This window comes from Molothrus ater, chromosome 29 (assembly GCF_012460135.2).
Source record: "Molothrus ater isolate BHLD 08-10-18 breed brown headed cowbird chromosome 29, BPBGC_Mater_1.1, whole genome shotgun sequence".
Classification (NCBI taxonomy): domain Eukaryota; kingdom Metazoa; phylum Chordata; class Aves; order Passeriformes; family Icteridae; genus Molothrus; species Molothrus ater.
Window position 1 is genome coordinate 451,291 of NC_050506.2, and position 18,886 is coordinate 470,176.

The 18,886-nt window shown below is 53.3% G+C and overlaps 2 protein-coding genes across 2 annotated transcripts; both read left to right on the forward strand.

The window, feature by feature from the left end:
• The first annotated feature begins 9,040 nt into the window (after positions 1 to 9,040).
• On the forward strand, positions 9,041 to 12,559 carry LOC118695855 (keratin-associated protein 10-4-like). Its single transcript, XM_054517578.1, has 6 exons — positions 9,041 to 10,207; positions 10,283 to 10,717; positions 10,796 to 10,860; positions 11,125 to 11,304; positions 11,389 to 11,565; positions 12,415 to 12,559. The coding sequence occupies exons 1-6, from the start codon at positions 9,041 to 9,043 to the stop codon at positions 12,557 to 12,559; spliced, it is 2,169 nt and encodes a 722-aa protein (XP_054373553.1).
• A 5,755-nt stretch (positions 12,560 to 18,314) lies between these two features.
• On the forward strand, positions 18,315 to 18,800 carry LOC118696023 (keratin-associated protein 10-6-like). The gene has a single exon (XM_036397943.1). It carries the CDS (start codon positions 18,315 to 18,317, stop codon positions 18,798 to 18,800), a length of 486 nt encoding a protein of 161 aa, XP_036253836.1.
• Positions 18,801 to 18,886: the final 86 nt, after the last annotated feature.

The following is an 18,886-nucleotide window of genomic DNA, read 5'->3' on the forward strand; positions in this document are numbered from 1 at the left end:
CGGCCCCGAATCCCACAGCGGCCTCAGCTCTGAATCAGAAATCCCAGACCAGAAACCGCCCCCCTGCCCACGGGGATGTGGAATCCCAAGATTCCCCCGGAATTCCCCGGATCGGGCACGGATTTGTGGAATTTTGGGATGAGTCTTTGGTGGGGTGGTGGGGGGAATCAGCTGTGCACACTCCGAGGGAGGGTTGGGAATTCCAACTATCCCACCCAGAGCAGCACGGGGCAGGGTTGGGAATTCTGGATATCCCACCCAAATCCAGCTTTTATAGGATTGGGATTCCAGCCTGGGAATGCCAGGGGAGACACCCCTGAAACGCCCCTCACCCAATTCCCTCACATTTATTTGCTTTTTTCTCATTAATGAGGATTTTCTCCAGAATTAATTGCTGGCCCCTCCCACGGGCACCCCCGGCAGGAACTGGGCAGGAACTGGGCAGGAATTGGGCAGGAATTGGGAAGGAATTGGGAAGGAACTGGGCAGGAACTGGGCAGGAATTGGGAAGGAACTGGGCAGGAACTAGGCAGGAATTGGGAAGGAACTGGGCAGGAACTGGGCAGGAATTGGGCAGGAATTGGGCAGGAATTGGGAAGGAATTGGGCAGAAACTGGGCAGGAATTGGGAAGGAACTGGGCAGGAACTGGGCAGGAATTGGGCAGGAATTGGGCAGGAATTGGGAAGGAACTGGGCAGGAACTGGGCAGGAATTGGGCAGGAATTGGGCAGGAACTGGGCAGAAATTGGGCAGGAATTGGGCAGGAATTGGGCAGGAATTGGGCAGGAACTGGGCAGGAATTGGGCAGGAATTGGGCAGGAACTGGGCAGGAATTGGGCAGGAACTGGGCAGGAAAGGTTATTTTGGTTAATTTGGGGATTTTGGTTATTTTTACCCCGCCAGGGTTGGGGTTCAGGTGGTGCCAGAGCCGCGCCCGGGGCTCAGAACGGGTTTGGTGAGAGGGGTGGGGAGGGAGGGGAAACAAAGGGAGAGGAATGAGGATGTTGGGATGGGAACCGGGGCTGGGCCGGGGGCTGGAGCGGGGCCAGGGCTGGGAACGGGGCTGGAAACGGGAACGGAGAATCCTGAGGGAGCTGAGGGGGCGATCCCGGAGAAAAGGGGGATCCAGGGGGGGATTTGGGATCTGATCCCAGAGAAAAGGGAGATCCAGTGGGGAATTTGGGATCTGCCAGGGGGGATTTGGGATCTGATCCCAGGGAATGGGGCCAGGACGAGAGGGAATGGCCTCGATCTGTGCCAGGGGAGGCTCAGGGTGGGAAATTTGGGACAATTCTTGGAAAATTATTTATTTTATTTTATTTTATTTTATTTTATTTTATTTTATTTTATTTTATTTTATTTTATTTTATTTTATTTTATTTTGTTTTATTTTGTTTTATTTTTTATTTTCCTCTTTTCTTTTCTTCTTTTCTTTTCTTTTCTTTTCTTTTCTTTTCTTTTCTTTTCTTTTCTTTTCTTTTCTTTTCTTTTCTTTTCTTTTCTTTTCTTTTCTTTTCTTTTCTTTTCTTTTCTTTTCTTTTCTTTTCTTTTCTTTTCTTTTCTTTTCTTTTCCTTTCTTTCTTTTTTCTTTTCTATATTTTATTTTATTTTAATTATTTTATTTTATTATTTTTTATTTTATTTATTTTTATTTTTATTTTTACTTTCCTTGGAAGGGGCCCAGGGAGGGTTGGAGTGGCCACCCCTGAAAGTCTCCAAGGAATTCCTGGATATTCCTCGGGATGACCAAGGGGGGATCGATCCCAGCTTGGACTCGGTGATCCTGGAGCTCTTTCCCTGGACGTTCCTGGATGATCCTGGAATTCTCCTGGGGCCGGCAGCGAATTCTTCTCCCACAGTGCCCCCAAGTGGCTCCGGGAGCGGGGCTGGGATCCCCGGGAATGGGACGGGGACACGCGGGGAAACTGAGGCACGCGGAGGGAAAGGGGCTGGAACTGCTCGCGCTGCTCCCAGTGCCGGACTGGGAGCCACTGGGAGGACTGGGAGCCCCTTAAATGGCTCAGGAAGGTCGACTTTATATATTTTATATATTTTATATATATATAAAATTTATATATTTATATTATATATATATATAGATATATATAATATATATGTTTTTATATAGAATATTTTTATATAATACAAATATATAATATATTGATATATTATATATATTTTTATATTTTATGTATTTTATATTAAAATATGTTTTGTTTTGTTTTATTTTATTTTATTCTATTTTATTTTGTATTTCATTTATTACTGCAGCTTTTACCCCCCTTTTTGAAGGTTTTATCCATATTATTACTGGCTTTATCCATCTTTTTCCAGCTTTTTTCCACGTTATCCCCTTCCCATCATTCCTTTGCCGTTTCTCCCCGTTTCCTTCCCTCCTCCCCTGTTGAGAGCTGCAGGAATTCGCCCCAAATTTCGGCCTTTTTTCCCATTTTTGCCTCGTCCCCGAGCGGATTCCTAAACCTCCCCATTCCACAGGGCTTTCCACCCCCACATCTCCGTGATTAAATAATTGGAATCAAATCCTGTGATTAAATAATTGGAATCAAATCCTTCCTTTTTTTCCCGAGCTCTTCCCGCTGTCCCTAATCCCCTCTGACGTTCAGAGGTGTCAGAAATTTCCCTAATCCCATTTTTTTTTTCCCATGGTAATGAGGATATTTCAATAATTGGATTCCAGGGCTCCCCCCGAATTCTCCGGATTTGAATAATCCCACAATTCAAATCAGGGATTCACATCCCGGATCCTCCCCTTGCTTTGAGACGCTTTTAATAAATCCAACCATCATTAATGATAATTAAGGAGGAATTAATTAAACCCTTTCTGTGCCTTCCGAGCCCCAAACTCACAAACATTTCGGATTTTCCTGTTCCCTTTCCTGATCCTCCTGGGGAGGGAGGGATTTTTCCATGCCCCCTTTTGCTCATTTTCCCATTCCTCGGGATGTTTTAATCCCATTTTTTTTGGGATGTTTTCATCCAATTCCTTGGAATGTTTTAATCCAGTTCCTTGGGGTGTTTTCACCCAATTCCTCGGGTTATTCTCATCCCATTCCTTGGAATGTTTTAATCCCATTTTTGGGATGTTTTCACCCAGCTCCTCAGGACGTTTTAATCTCATTCTTCAGGATATTTTCATCCCATTCCTTGGGATGTTTAAATTCCATTTTTGAGATGTTTACACCCAATTCCTTGGCATGTCTTAATCTCATTTTTCAGGATATTTTCATCCCATTCCTTGGGATATTTAAATTCCATTTTTGGGATGTTTACACCCAAAATTCCTTGGCATGCTTTAATCTCATTTTTCAGGATATTTTCATCCCATTCCTTGGGATGTTTCAATCTATTTTTCAAGATGTTTTCACCCAATTCCCCAGCTGGAATTCCTTCCATCTTTAGCCCGGATCTGCCAAATATTACGGGCCCCGCTCTCTTGCTATTAAATCCTGATGATTATTTTTTAACTTGGAAGCAGGTGTGTCACAGCAGTTCGGAAAAAGCTGGAACCCTCTCCGAGTTCCGTGCAAATCGGGATGGGCCAGGACGAAGCTGCCGGGGCAGGGAGGAGGGAGCGCTTCCCCCCTGCTGGACACCGGGGCCGCTGGAATCCCAGCCCAACCAGTTCTCCCAGTGGCCTGCCCGGGGTTCCCAGGGCCATTTCTGGCTGGCGACACCGGGGTGGGAGCTGGGACAGGCTCTGGCGCTTCCCAGGCATTCCCAGGAGTTCCTTCTCCGTCCCTTCTGGATTTTGGAGCTCCCAAACGAAGCCTCCAGGCAAAAATCCGCCTCCCCTGGGGGTCCTGAGGGGTTCCGAGCCTCCGGCAAACTGGGAGCTGCTGGTTTAACTGGAATTCTCCGTGCCTGGAAGAGCCTCTGGGGGTGGGGGGACTCATCCCAGGAAAATGTGGATTCCAGGCTGGATTCCAGCTCCTCAAAATAAATCTGGGAGCAGCCCCAGCCCTGGGGGGCTGCTGGTGGTCCCCAAACTCAGATCCAGCCCAGAATTCCCTAAAAATAATTCTCATCCGTGGGGGAAGGAGCTCCTCGAGTTTTATTGCCGAGGAAAATTTGCTTTCCTCAATATTCCCACAATTTTAATGGGGAAAACCATTAAGGAGGAGGACTAAAAATGCAAAGGCAAAACCATGGATGAATTGAGGCGGACTCTGAACCTCCTCGTTCATCCGTGGGAAGCGAAAAGGCGGCGGGTGACGAAACAGGACCCCGGCTGCAATTCCCACTGGGATCATTTTCCCATTATTTATTGCGCTTTTCGTTGGGCAATCAAACTGACGCGGTAATTAAGAGATGATTGAAAAGCAGCTTTTTTTTTTTTTTTTTTTTTTTTTTTTTAATCTCACGTGAAGCAATTTCCTGTCTTTCCTCTCTTTTTGTAACTCGTGGGAAGCTCAGACTCACCCGAGCCGGGCAGGGACCCCTTTCCTTCATCCCACTGATCCCAATCCTATTTCTTGCCCTGGAACCAGCTCTGGCAGCGGGAAAGGCAGCGCTCCACGATGCTGGAAGTGCAGGAGTTGAGGCGGAACGGGCTCCGTGGGGACGTTTGGGATTTGCTGTCCTTGGCATCTCCAGCGTCCCCAAGTCCCTGGGATTGGGACGCGCAGGGATCCGTGGAAATCCCGCTTTGGGACGCGCAGGCATCCGTGGAAATCCCGCTTGGGGACACGCAGGCATCCGTGGAAATCCCGGTTTGGGACGCGCAGGGATCCCCCAGGATCGTGCCCTGGGCCTGGCAGGGCTCATCCGTGCCCAGCTCCACCACCTCGAGGGTGCAGGGATCCGCGGCCGGGAGCTCCTGCCGGAGCTTCTCCAGGTTGTCCAGGCAGGTCCCGGTGGCTTTGGAGACCCCGAGCTCCTCCTGGGGCAGCGGGAAGATCTCGGCCGAGTCAGGGGGACAGAGCTCCACGGTCAGGATGGATTTCTGCAGCGGGAACGTCATCACGCACATCCCGGGGGTCTCGAAGGTGAAGGGCTCCTCTCCAGAGCTCGGGATTTTCACGGGATCCGCGCAGGGCTCGGAATCCGCGGGGAGGGACGGGGAGGTGACCCCGAGGGGGACCTGAGGGGGGTCACGGGGACAGGAGGGACAAACGTCCTGGCACGGGCAGGGATCCGCCGGGGAATTCTGCTCCGGGGCCACCATGGCACAGGGATGGCTCTGGGCAGCCTCTTCCAGGCAGGAATAGGAACTCATCTCCCTGTGACCGAGAGCTGCAAGAAAAAGGAACAATTTCACACCCAATTCCACGAAAAATGTGGGACAAAAGCCCTCAATTTTTTGCTTTTTCTCTTCAAGCTCCCCAAATCAGCTTTTCTCATTAAAATCTACTCTCAGCCAAACAATTCCAACAATTTGCCAGCTTTTTTTTTTTGGGATAACAATGGATTTGATTCACATTTTCAGATTTATAATTTTTAAGTGACTCCCTTCCCTTCCTCAGTTTTTTTTTCCTTCTCCAGTTGTTTTTCCTTCCTCCAGTGGTTTTTCCCTTTTCCAGTAGTTTGGAATGGATCCTGGACGTCCTGGCAGGATGGGGTTTTAATCCCATTAAATCCAGTGCTGGAACAACAGGAATTTTCCAGAACATCCCTGAGGAATTCCAGAATTACAGCCAAGCCAGCGCAAGAGAAGGATTTTACCCTCCTAAACCTTTACCCCCCAGGAAACTGAACACCACAAATCCCCATTTTCTCAGCTTTCCAGGGAATCTATCCTGGAGAACGACCCCTGGCATCTGCAGGATCCCAAGGAGACTCACCTTGGGTCGGGATCGGCAGGGCAGACACGGCCACTACGTTATCCCGGGATGTTCCTTTTGTGTTCCCGGCCTCCGGAGCCGCGGAGCCCCAGGCACCCGGAGCTCCCCACGGCCTCGCTCCGCCTCTGCCCTGCCAGGGATGATTTGCCTAATTATTTTTAATGGAAAACACCTATTTCCGTGGCTGGAGCCGGACCTGGAGCACGGGAATTCACGTGGCCCCGCAGACGCCAGGGAGGAATTTGGGAAATGAGTGGATTCCCGGCCGGCTGGCCAATAATCACCCGGTGACGGGGCAGGTTTTCGGACGCTCCAACAGCCTCCAGCCCAACACCTCGTGAGGACCATTAGGGACAGGATGGGATGTGGGATTCGGGGGATTCTTTTATTTTTAGCCACGTCTTCTGACCTTTTTCTGTCCTGTTTTTCCACGGAGCTGCTGGAAACTCTTCGCTCACCGCTCGTCCCGTGATGTTTTCCGTCGGCTCCCGAAGTTCTGACTCAAATCCCGTCCCCGTTGTCGTGATGGTGGAGTTGTCCTTGTGTGGCATGAGCAGGCAGGTGACCGGAGGAGTGACCACCACCCTTTTCCCTTCATTTTACCCCAAACCTGCTAAATTCCACCCAGCTGGAAATCCATAAACCCAAAAGTGTGAATCAAATCTGTTCCCTTCCCTCCCAAAAGAACATTGGGAAATCATCAGAATTGTTCAGCTGAGAACAGATTTGAGCAAGAAAATCCCAAAGGGAGAGTTTGAACAAAAAAAAAAAAAAACCAAAAAAAAAAAGAGGAAATTTTTCCTGCAGTCAGCAGCCAACTCCCAACCCAAGGGGTCACGAATCCCAAATTTTTTTTTTTTTTTTCCTAGGAAATAACCAAAACCCACCACACTGGACACCCAAATTTGGAGGGAGAAGAGGCAGAACCCCCTTTGGTGTCCTGGTGGAAAACGGCCTCGCCTCTGGTGCGAGTCACTCCTGTCCCTGGCTGTGTCACCGGGTGACTTTGGGCTGGGTGGCAGCGAGCAGAGGAGAATCCCAGAGCCTTTGATGTCTCAGGGGAACTGGTTGGGTCTCTCTCCCTTCTTTTCCAGGCAGGGACGGCTTTTCCGCGGGGAGAAAGCGGCGGCTCCGAGCTGCGACTGCCGCGTGAAGTTTGTCACCTTCCCGGGCTGGGTGTGACCTCCTGGCACCAAAAACGGGCACAAAAATCAGCCCAAAGGCCACTGAGATCAGGGAGTTCACCCCTCGTGGCCCTGGGCGTCACCTGGTGGAGCTGGGACACGCAGGAGAGGTCCTGGAAGGTCCCGGAGATCCTGGAAATGTGAAGATTTCCCTGGAGGCCGACGGCCAAAATCCCGGCAAATCAAAGAAATCGAATTTGTGTTAAAAAGAAAATCAAAGGATTGTGGCAAAAATGACCAGGGCAGGGATTGTCTGCTGGGGAGGGGAATGTCCAGTGTTGTGTCCAGTTCTGGAAAACCATGGAAAGAGGGACAGGGATGGGAATGGAGCTGGAAAATCCTGAGGGAGCTGAGGGGGCTCAGCCTGGAGAAAAGGGGGATCCAGGGGGAATTTCCGGCTCTTCCAGGGGGAATTTGGGATCTGATCCCAGGGAATGGGGCAGGTACAAGAGGGAACGGCCTCAAGCTGTGCCAGGGGAGGCTCAGGGTGGGAAATTTGGGGAAATTCCTCCTGGAAAAGGCCTTGGAAGGGGCTCAGGGGGTGTTGGAGTGGCCACCCCTGGAGGTGTCTGAGGAATTCCTGGACCACATCTGGAGCTGTGTCCGATTTGGGTCCCACGGCCCGAGACCAGCCAAGGCCACCCAGATGTTCCAGGGACCTTGAGGAAAAGGTGGGCTGGGAGACACTGAAGATTTGGGGACGATCCTGGGGCCTCTTTGAGCCACCCAAAATATTCATGGAGAGGCTCTTCCAACTGAGGGATCGAGGGAAAGCTGAGCAGGTTATCAGGGATAAAATTCCCAGCAGAAGGAATATTGTGAGAGAACCAGGTCCCATCCAGAGTCCCATCCCACCTCCATTCCCCAAGTGCTCCAAAACAGCTTTTTTTTCCAGAGTTTAATCCTGAGGGGGATTGTTTCCAGGCTGTCTCATCTGCATTTCCCAGTCCGTAGGAAATTCTTGGATGGGGAATTCCTGGCAGTCACAAGAGCCTCACATCCCACCCCGGCGACATTAAAAATTATAACGTCGAGCGAAGTAATTGAAGGATTGGAGCAGAGCAGGTCTGGATTATTAAATATTTGATTTCCATACCCCTGAGGTGTCTCACTTCCGGAGCCACGGACACCAAAATCCTATAAAAGGATTCCTATTGTCCTGTTCCTCAAGCCATTTTTGGTTTCATTTGGTGCTCGCTGGTGGAGAATTGGGTGAGTCCGGCTTGGTTTCCTGGGAAGTCACCTCGTGGTTGGGGTTTTTTTTGTTTTCATTTTGGAGCCGTGCAGAAACAAATTAAAAGACTTAAAAGTGTTTCTGCGTGGGGATATTGGGGTTGGGATTCCCCCAGATTTTAATTCTGTCTTCTCTGGGGTTTATTTGCTGTGGGTTTCGCTCTTTTTCCATCGAGGAGGACGAAATTCTCTCTCTGCCCTCACCGACCTTGTGCCGTGTTTCACCCAGGGAATTGTTGGTGCTGGGAGAGATCAAAAGGCCAAGCTGGGACTTCAAAGGGGAGGAGTGGGAGGGGTGATAAGGAGTGGAGACTCTCAGGCTGCCAGGGGAGGCCGCGGTGCCTGGGAGGAAAACTCGGGGTGGGAAGGTCCAGGCAGATTTTGTGGGAAACGCAGCCGTGGCAGAGCCTTTCCTTGGGGAGGTTTCCCAGCACGGAGCTGCCACTGGCGGCCTCTGGATGAGGGCAGGGTGTTCTGAAGCCTTTTTGGTGGAAATCAGGGAAGAAATGGGAAAGATTCGTCCCGAAGCAAGGGGAGGCGTGGGCAGGTGGAGGCTTCAGACCTTGCAGAAAACCTAAAGGAGCCCAAACAATTTTTGCTTCCTGTTTTGAGAGGAAGCTGCCTGAAAACAGCTACAAATTTGTCTAAAACACTTTCATGTGGAGTCACTTCCTCGCCTCACGGCTGTTTTCCCAGTTCGGGATTCAATGGGAAAAGGAAGAATTAATCCAGTGTATGGAACAGCCTGGAACGTTTTCACACCTTTTAAATTTTAAATTTTATCCCTCTCCCGCTTCCAGCCTCCCCCCGTTCCCCCCAAGAATGCGTCGCGCCACCGGCTGCCCGCTGAGCCAGATCTGCATCCCCCCTCCCGCCGTGCTGGTGCGGAGCTTCCCGGTGAGACCCAGCCTGGATCCCTGCGGCACCGCCGGCGGCTCCCGGTGCCTCCCTCCCTGCCGGAGCCCCTGCTGCTACCCCGGCACCACCACCTACATCAGCCTGGGCAGCCTGGGCAGCCTGGCCCAGGCCGCCAAGCCCTGCAGCCTCGTGGCCACCACGTGCGTGCCCCCGAGCTGCCAGGACGTGGCCAGGAGCTCCACGAGGTGCAGGAACCCCTGCTGCTGCTGCTGCTGCCGGGTGACCGAGAGCTGCAGCAGGAGCCAGGAGTGCTGCCAGGAGGTCACCAAGTGTGAAACCACGTGCCAGGATCCGTGTTATAAGGAGGTCACCAAGTGTGTCACAACGTGTCAGGATCCGTGTTATAAGGAGGTCACCACGTGCACCACCACGTGTCAAGATCCGTGCTGTCAGGAGGTCACCAAGTGTGTCACCACTTGTCAAGATCCGTGTTATAAGGAGGTCACCAAGTGTGAAACCACGTGTCAAGATCCGTGTCGTCAGGAGGTCACCAAGTGTGTCACCACGTGTCAGGATCCGTGTTATAGGGAGGTCACCAAGTGTGTCACAACGTGCCAGGATCCGTGCTGTCAGGAGGTCACCAAGTGTGTCACAACGTGTCAAGATCCGTGTTATAGGGACGTCACCAAGTGCACAACCACGTGTCAGGATCCGTGTTATAAGGAGGTCACCAAGTGTGTCACCACGTGTCAAGATCCGTGTCGTCAGGAGGTCACCAAGTGTGTCACAACGTGCCAAGATCCGTGTTATAAGGAGGTCACCACGTGCACCACCACATGTCAAGATCCGTGCTGTCAAGAGGTCACCAAGTGCACAACCAGGTGTCAGGATCCGTGCTGCCAGGAGGTCACCAAGTGTGTCACCACATGTCAGGATCCCTGTTGCAAGGAGGTCACCAAGTGCACCACAACGTGCCAGGATCCCTGTTGTAAGGAGGTCACCAAGCGTGTCACCACATGTCAAGATCCGTGTTATAAGGAGGTCACCAAGTGCACCACAACGTGCCAGGATCCCTGTTGTAAGGAGGTCACCAAGTGTGTCACCAGGTGTGTGGATCCCTGCTGCCAGGAGGTCACCAAGTGTGTCACCACGTGCCAGGATCCCTGCTGCAAGGAGGTGACCACATGCACCACCACATGTAAGGAGGTCACCAAGTGCACCACCACGTGTGTGGACCCCTGCTGCCAGGAGGTCACCAAATGTGTCACCACGTGCCAGGATCCCTGTTGTAAGGAGGTCACCAAGTGTGTCACCACGTGCCAGGATCCCTGTTGCAAGGAAGTGACCACATGTGTGGACCCGTGTTGTCAGATCTCCAAGCGTGTCACCAGGTGTGTGGATCCCTGCTGTCAGGAGGTCACCAAGTGTGTCACAACATGTCAGGATCCGTGTTATAAGGAGGTCACCAAGCGTGTCACCACGTGTGTGGACCCCTGCTGCCAGGAGGTCACCAAGTGTGTCACCACGTGCCAGGATCCCTGCTGCAAGGAGGTGACCACATGCACCACCACATGTGTGGATCCCCGTTGTCAGGAGGTCACCAAGTGTGTCACCACGTGCCAAGATCCGTGTTGCAAGGAGGTGACCACGTGTGTGGATCCGTGCTGCCAGGAGGTCTCCAAGCGTGTCACCAGGTGTGTGGACCCATGCAGTCAGGAGGTCACCAAGTGTGTCACCACACGTGTGGATCCCTGCTGTCAGGAGGTCAGCAAGTGTGTCACCACGTATGTGGACCCATGTGGCAAGAAAGCCCCCAGGGGCCTCACGCCGTGTTACGAGCCCTGCTGCAAGAAGGTGACCAAGTGGAGCAGCCCGTGGGTGATTCCGTGGTGCAAGAAAGGCGCCAAGTCCAGCACCAGATGTGGAGATCCCTGCTCCAAGAAGGGGAGCAAGTCCAGCTCCAGATGTGTGGATCCGTGCTACAAGAAGGCGTCCAAGTGCTCCACCCCGTGCCAAGATCCCTGCTGTGTGACCAGGTGTGAGCCCAGGTGTGTGGATCCCTGCTGCCAGGAGGTCACCAAGTGTGTCACCACGTGCCAAGACCCCTGCGGCAAGGAGGTCGCCAAGTGTGTCACCAGATGTGTGGATCCCTGCTGCCAGGAGGTCACCAAGTGCAGAACCAGATGTGTTGATCCATGTTGTCAGGAGGTCACCAAGTGCGTCACCACGTGCCAAGATCCCTGCGGCAAGGAGGTCGCTAAGTGTGTCACCACGTGCCAAGATCCCTGTTGTGTGACCAGATGTGCCACCAGGTGTGTCGATCCCTGCTGCCAGGAGGTCACCAAATGTGTCACCACGTGCCAAGATCCGTGTTGTAAGGAGGTCACCAAGTGCACAACCACCAGATGCGTTGACCCGTGCTGCCAGGAGGTCACCAAGTGCGTCACCACGTGCCAGGATCCCTGCTGTGTCACCACATGTGCCACCAGGTGCGTGGACCCGTGCTGCCAGGGGGTGACCACCTGCACCACGACCTGCCAGGACCCCTGCTGCCAGGGAGTGACCACTGGCCAAAATCCCTGCTGCCAGGGAGTGACCACCTGCACCACCACCTGTCAGGACCCCTGCTGCCAGGGAGTGACCACATGTGCCACCAGGTGCGTGGACCCGTGCTGCCAGGGGGTGGCCAGGTGCCAAGATGCTTGTTGTGTCACCAGATGTGCCACCAGGTGTGTGGACCCCTGCTGCCAGGGAGTGACCACCTGCACTACCACCTGCCAGGACCCCTGCTGCCAGGGAGTGACCTCATGCCAAAATCCCTGCTGCCAGGGAGTGAGCACCTGCACCACCACCTGCCAAGGTTCCTGCTGCCAGGGAGTGACCACTGGCCAAAATCCCTGCTGCCAGGGAGTGACCACATGCACCACCACCTGCCAGGACCCTTGCTGCCAGGGAGTGACCACCTGCCGAAGTTCTTGCAGCCAGGGAGTGACCACGTGCACCACCACCTGCCAGGACCCCTGCTGCCAGGGAGTGACCACCTGCCAAGGTTCTTGCAGCCAGGGAGTGACCACCTGCCAGGACCCCTGCTGCCAGGGAGTGACCACATGCACCACCACCTGCCAGGGCCCTTGCTGCCAGGGAGTGACCACCTGCCAAGGTTCCTGCAGCCAGGGAGTGACCACATGCACCACGACCTGCCAGGACCCCTGCAGCCAGGGAGTGACCACCTGCCAAGGTTCTTGCAGCCAGGGAGTGACCACCTGCACCACGACCTGCCAGGACCCCTGCTGCCAGGGAGTGCCCACCCCGTGCCCAGCCCCGTGCTGTGTCCCCAGCCGTGCCACCTCTCAGTGCCGTGGAGGTGTCCAGGTTGTCACCAGGTGCGCCGACTCCTGCCCCACCACCTGCGTCACCCAGACCTGCCCCGTGTGCGGCCAGCGCTACTCCGTCTCGGGCTGCCCGAAATTCCGGGCTCGCTGAGGGGCTCCGGGGTGCGATCCCCACGGGATCTGCAGAGGAAGAGTAAATCCTCATTTTCCTCACGTTCTGCCCCGTTCCTGCTGTTTTTCACCCCAAGAAAGCGCCGTTCCTCACAGGACGTCACCGAGCGATTTTGTGCCCCCGGGATGGTTCCCTGGGAGAAAGAATCCACAGTTCCCCCTCGCACCAGGAGTGTGATGGAGAAATTCCCCTCTTTGTTCTGTCCTTCCTCCTGATCTTTTTCCTTGAAGCAATAAAAGAAACGATCTTGGCATCGGCCTCGCGCGTTTCCTTTGCCTCCTTTTAATTCCTTTCCTAAAATCCCAAATTTTTTGCAATAAAAAATGCTTGGGAAGGTCTCCCTGGGATTGTGGAATGCCCTGAGATGGAAGGGGCGCACAGGGATCATCAAATCCAACTGCTGGCCCGGCCCAGGTCATCTCAAAAGCACATCTCCAGCCCTTCCCTCAGTCCTGACATCTGTGATATCCCAAATCAATGTCTGAAACCCCAGATTAATGTCTGAAATCCCAAATCAATGTCTGAAATCCCAGATCAATGCCTGATATCCCAGATCAATGTGTGAAATCCCAAATCAATGTGTGAAATCCCAGATCAACGTCTGAAATCCCAGATCAACGCCTGAAATCCCAGATCAATGCTTGAAATCCCAGATCAATATCTGATAACCCAGATCAACATCTGATAACCCAGACCAACATCTGAAATCCCAGCTCAGATGGGATTTCCACCCTGGAAAAACACCTGAAAACCCACCAAAAAAAGGTGAAATTTTCCAAGCACTTCTCTGTCACTCGATCCCAAACCCCCCAAACGGGGATCCGGGACCATCCCGGGAGGCTCCCCAGGCTGAGCTCGGCTGGGAGCCGGGCCCGGGGAGGGTTTGGGGAGGGTTTGGCGCAGCAAATCCCGCTCGGAATGCGGGCGGGAGGAGCGGGGGCGGCGGCAGACGGGGCGCGACCGTCTGGGAGCCGCCACCGGCTCCTCCAAAGATGCCCCAAGGCCCGGGGTTGGTGACAACCTGCGAGCTCCTCCCCCGGAGCTCCTCCGATCCCGGCGGGCCGGGGCACAAATCCTCCCCGTGGGGTTTCACCGGACCCCAAAACGCCTCTAAAATTCCTTAAAATTCTGCGCAGGCAATGATGTCCTTTGCTCCTGCTCCCAAATCCTTCGGTTTCCTGGGAAATAAAATGTAGGTGAGGGGAAAAAAAATGGGCTTTTGGATTAATTTTTCCCTTCTGGTGTGGTGCCGGTAGGGTATCTAATCACGTGTCCGTAAAATTCAGATTTAAATCATCTCGGAGCCCCCATTTCCAGAAAACCAACCAACCAAACAAACGGGAATTCTTCCTGCATGAACACCTGGATGTTTATTCCATACCTGTGAAATTAAAATAGGCAAAAAATTGCTGCTCACTGCAAGGAAATGTTGTAGGAATCCCCCTGGTTCCTCCGCCAGGTGAGCTCTAACATTTCCATGGAGATCAAAGCAATTTTATCCACCAAACTAAAAAAAAAAAAAGTCTGGAGGGAAATCCAGAGATTTTTCCTTAAAAAACGGAGCAAATCAAAGCAGAGAAGGCAAAGAGATAAAAGAGGTGAGGAATGTTTTTCTTTTTTTTTTTTTTTTCGTAACCACAGCCGGTTCCTCCTTCCCAGGTTTAATTACCCAGGTGCTAATTGTCATTCTTCCCTGCGCGCTCACCTTCCGCAGTAAACAGGAAAAGAGGCCGGAATGGTGGGATTTGGGTTCCTGTCATGGCTGGATCCAAAGTGTCCCTCGGGCATGGACTGGAGGAGCCGCTCGCGCCCGTGTGAGGCTGAGCGTCCTCTCCTCTCATCCTCCTGGCATCCCAAAAATTCCAGGGTTCCCAGAGCCGCCTGGACACTGCCCTGGAGCTGGGTCAGACCCTCCCACCTCGCCCCGGCCCTTGTGGGAATGAGGAGAGGGGAAAGTTGGGTCTGATGAAGGCCCAGGAGGGTTAATTGCAACCGGTTGTGGAGGGTTTGGGCAGGAAAATGGGGAGAATCCCTGATTTCCTTGAAAATTGACCGAAACACGCAGAAAAAAATTCCTTTTCTTGCTCGGGAAAATGGGAATTTTGGGGTGGAGGGGTTGGACCTCGATTCTGTGTCCAGGTCTGGAAAATCATGGAAAGAGGGACATGGAGGGGCTGGAGCCTGTCCAGGGGTGGGAATGGGGCTGGGGAAGGGTCTGGAAAATCCTGAGGGAGATGGGGGAGCCTCAGCCGGGAGAAAAGGAGGATCCAGGGGGAATTTGGGATCTGATCTCAGGGAAGGGAACCGGACAAGAGGGAACAACCTCGAGCTGTGCCAGGGGAGGCCCAGGGTGGGAAATTTGTGCAAATCCCTCCTGGAAAGGGTGGGGAGGCCTTGGAAGGGGCTCAGGGGGGTTTGGATTGGCCACCCCTGGAGGTGTCTGAGGAATTCCTGGAGATTCCTCGGGGTGACCAAGGCGGGCTCGGACACATCTTGGACTTGATGTTCTGGGAGATCTTCCCCAATCTCAGGGATTTTGGGACCCTGGAAAATCTTTGGCCCTCCAGCACAAGACCCTTGGAGCTGGGGCTGCTGCCCTCATGGAATTCCCTCGTGGAATTCCCTCCGGAACGCCCGGCCTGCCGCGGAGGAGTCACCGGAGCCACCGAAGGACGTCGCTGTGGGGTCCTGACTCACGACACCAACGTGACAACTCCAATGACTCCAGCTGTCCATGAACGTAATGGAGATTCCCAAATGAGTGCCAATTAGGGATAACGACCCGGCCCCGTGACGTTCCCACGTGTCGGAACGCGGGTCCCTTTACGTCTCCAGAAACAATCCACTTTTGGAAGGCCCCAATTTCTTGCTAATCAAGGTTAACTACAGGGTGTGAAACAACTCGGGGTAGAAAGGGAGGCGCAGGACCGGTCCTCAGAGATGGTTTTGAGGTGAGCCTGGAGCCTGAGGAGATAATGAGGAGCCGTTCCAACCGGAATATGGGATATTCCTTGGGAAGATAAGACTTGGAAGCTGCTCTGGGGGAAAATTTCCACACCCGGCAGCTCGAGGAGGAGAAAATGAGGAGGGATTCATCGGCCTAAAAATTCAGCTCCCAGATCCGAGCTCTGCTGGGTGCAGTTTCTCCTCCCGTGGCAAAGGAGGTGTTTAAGATGAGCAAACCACACTCTGCCAGTCCCAGTTTATCCCCGGAAAAGCCCTGGGGGCACCGGAGCCTCCGGGGAAGGGGAGAAGCTGCACGTGGGGAGCTGAGTCTGTGGAAAAGCTGAGGTGACAAAAAACCCCGTGGAGATCCGTCAGCTCCGGGTGGAATTCCAGTACAAGCACTGGGAAGGAACCGGCGCTGACGCCTGGAATTCTCCCGGGGACTCCGGGTTTGGGGCGTAAACAGGACGTGCTGCTCATGCTGGGTTGGTTCGTTTCGGGGTGGTTTTTTCTCCCCTATTCAGCATTTTTGTGATGGTCGCCTTCCCATCTCTGTGATTGGAATATCTGAGAGAAATGTTGATTTTCCAAAACCTGCAAAACTTTATTAAAAATTATTATTATTATTAGTATCACCCTGGGCTTAAATCCCATTTAAACTGGAGCATTTTGTACTTTTCTGTGAGGGAAAAACATTTTTAAAATGAGGATTATCCTGCCTTGAATGTCTTGAAGTGTTCCTCAAAAAACCTGGAGTTGTGTCCCCACTGGAATTTCCAAGCACACATGGTGTTAATCCATGGAAAAGAATGGGTCGGATGAATGAAATAATTTAATTTATCAGGAAAATGGGGTCCTCAAGGTTATGTGGGAGTGCTGGAGGACTGGCTGTGCCTTTCCATGAGAATTAGGACAGGCTATTTCTCATAGTAAATCCAATTAATTACCCATCTTCCCTAATAACAGCCATCCCATGTTGGAAAAACTCCAGGTATCAAAACCCAACATTTATGGAAATAAGGCCACGGAAATGTCCCAGCGCATTAAATCCCTTTCTGAAAGCCAATTAATTCATCACCCGCTGCTGTTTTGGTTTTTTTTTTTTAATGACTCCACCATTCCCGTTGGGAACCGCATGACCGGGATGGGAGCGCGGCTGCCTCAGCATCACCTGCTTTCCTGGAAGAGGCCTTCCACCAAAAATTAGGATGCAAACAAACATGCAAAGCATGTGGAGGAGGAGCCTGCCGGGGCAGTTTGTGGTCAGCTGTCCATCCCCCTGGGCTCCCGCGTTTCCGGAGCTGACGCCACTCCGGCCGTATAAAAGGTTTGGGTTCCGAGGCTCCCGCCAGTTCCTTTGGCTTCTCCGTCGCTCGCCAGGACCGGTGACCCGGTAAGTCCTCCTTGGCTTTATCAGGGAATTTCTATCAGGATGTCTCGTGGAAAAAGAGAGTTCACTCCTGGTTCCGGCAGAGCTTCGCTCCTGTGCTTCTCTTCTGGGATTTGTCCTGGGATTGGGGATTTTATTGAGGGTTTGCTCTGCCTGGAGGAGCTTGGAGAAGTCGCCTCGTGCAGAACTGCGGCTGCTTCTCCTCCTCCTCCCTCCTGTTCCATCCTGGTTAATTTGTTCCTGCCTCGTTAAGGCTGGGAATTAAATAAATTAATGGATGCTGTGGAGCAGCTCCTGGGACTTCAAACGGGATGGGTGGGAAGAGGCTCTATCTGGAAGGAGGGAGCTGCAGAATTCCTGCAGGCAAAGCCGGGGGAGACCTCTGGGAGAAGCCAAGAGGAGGAAATGAGCTGGAAATTGGAGCTGCAGCCTCTGGGCCAACCCTTCCCTTGCGAGCCCCATTAATCCACCAAAAAAACTCCAGTGATGTCTCAGGATCTGGAGGATCATCAGGATGGGAGAGCTGGGAATGTTCAGCCTCTGGAGAGCTCAGGTCCGGGATCTGCAGGGGCTCCAGGGGAGCTGGAGAGGGACTTTTCCTCAGGAGCTGCGGGGACAGGACACAGGGAATGGGTTTACACTGAAATTTAGGTTGGATATTGGGAAGAAATTTAGGTTGGATATTGGGGAGAAACCGTGAGGCCCTGGCCCAGGTTATCCCATGGATTCCTCATCCCTGGAAGTGTCCAAGGCCAGGTTGGACAGGTCTTGCAGCAACTTGGTCTGGGCTGGAACGAGATGATCTTTGAGATTCCTCCCAACCCAAACCATCCCGCGATTCCATGGGATAATGGTGGGGATTTGTGGCCTCTGGGCTTTGTGGTTGGGAATTCCCAGCCCAGGTGGGCGTGAGGATCTGATAAGGAGGAGACGAGGCCTGGAACGTCTGCTGATGGAACTGGGAATAGGAGGAACTGGAGTATTTTCTGTTATGGCTTCTACAGAGTTTGCAATCCCATAAAATTCAGGATTCATGGCTCTAGGCTTCCTAGCAGGTTCCCAGAGAAGGAAGGGGTTCTCTGGCAGCGTTAATTCCATAAAAACCCTGGGATTGGCCCACAGCGCCAAGCTCACGGATTTGATCCCTGCAGGGGCCATTCCCTGAAAAGCCGGACTTGATGAGATCCTTGAGGGGTCTCTTCCAACTCCAGAACCCAGGAATCCTGGACGCAGGATCTTTTCCCAACATTCCTTTCCTCAGCCGAACACGAACCCACCGCGACCGCTCACCGCCAATCGCGCCTCGATCAGCACGCACCGATATCCTGACCTTTTTTCTTTTTGTCTCTTTCCCAGCTCTTTCCCAGCTCTTTCCTGCTCTCCCAGCGCCTCCCCAGGATGTCCTACTACTACGAGCAGTGCAAGCAGCCCTGCCTGCCCCCTCCCTGCCTGCAGAAGTGCGCCAAGTGCCCGGAGCCCTGCGCCACCCAGTGCGTCGAGGTCTGCCAGGCCCCCTGTGCCACCAGCTGTGTCACCCAGTGCGTGGAGCCCTGCGCCACCCAGTGCGCCACCAGCTGTGCCCCGCAGTGCGTGGATGTCTGTGCCACCCAGTGCGCCACCAGCTGTGCCCCGCAGTGCGTGGATGTTTGTGCCACCCAGTGCGCCACCAGCTGTGCCCCGCAGTGCGTGGATGTTTGTGCCACCCAGTGTGCCACCAGCTGTGCCCCGCAGTGCGTGGACGTCTGTGCCACCCCGTGCCCCGCCCAGTGCCCCGAGCCCTGTGTCACCAAGTGCGTGGAGCAGTGCCAGGCCGAGGTTTGCAGCACCAAGTGTGTGGAGTCGTGCGAGGCCGTGTGCCTGGAGCCCTGCTCCCGCCCCTGCTGACCCTGACGCGGGCCTGGCCCTGCGGGGAGGCTCCGGTCACCGGTGAGGAGCCAAAATCGCAGGCTCTGGATGGAAAACACGGCGCA

What these genes read in the sequence shown, in the direction of transcription:
- LOC118696023 (XM_036397943.1), top strand. Translation starts at nt 18,315, where the DNA reads ATGTCCTACTACTACGAGCAGTGCAAGCAGCCCTGCCTGCCCCCTCCC.
- LOC118695855 (XM_054517578.1), top strand. Translation starts at nt 9,041, where the DNA reads ATGCGTCGCGCCACCGGCTGCCCGCTGAGCCAGATCTGCATCCCCCCT. An exon ending in GTCAGCAAGTGTGTCACCAC is followed by an intron (nt 10,861 to 11,124) that starts GTATGTGGACCC and finishes GTGTGAGCCCAG; the next exon opens with GTGTGTGGATCCCTGCTGCC. An exon ending in GTCACCAAGTGCGTCACCAC is followed by an intron (nt 11,305 to 11,388) that starts GTGCCAAGATCC and finishes ATGTGCCACCAG; the next exon opens with GTGTGTCGATCCCTGCTGCC.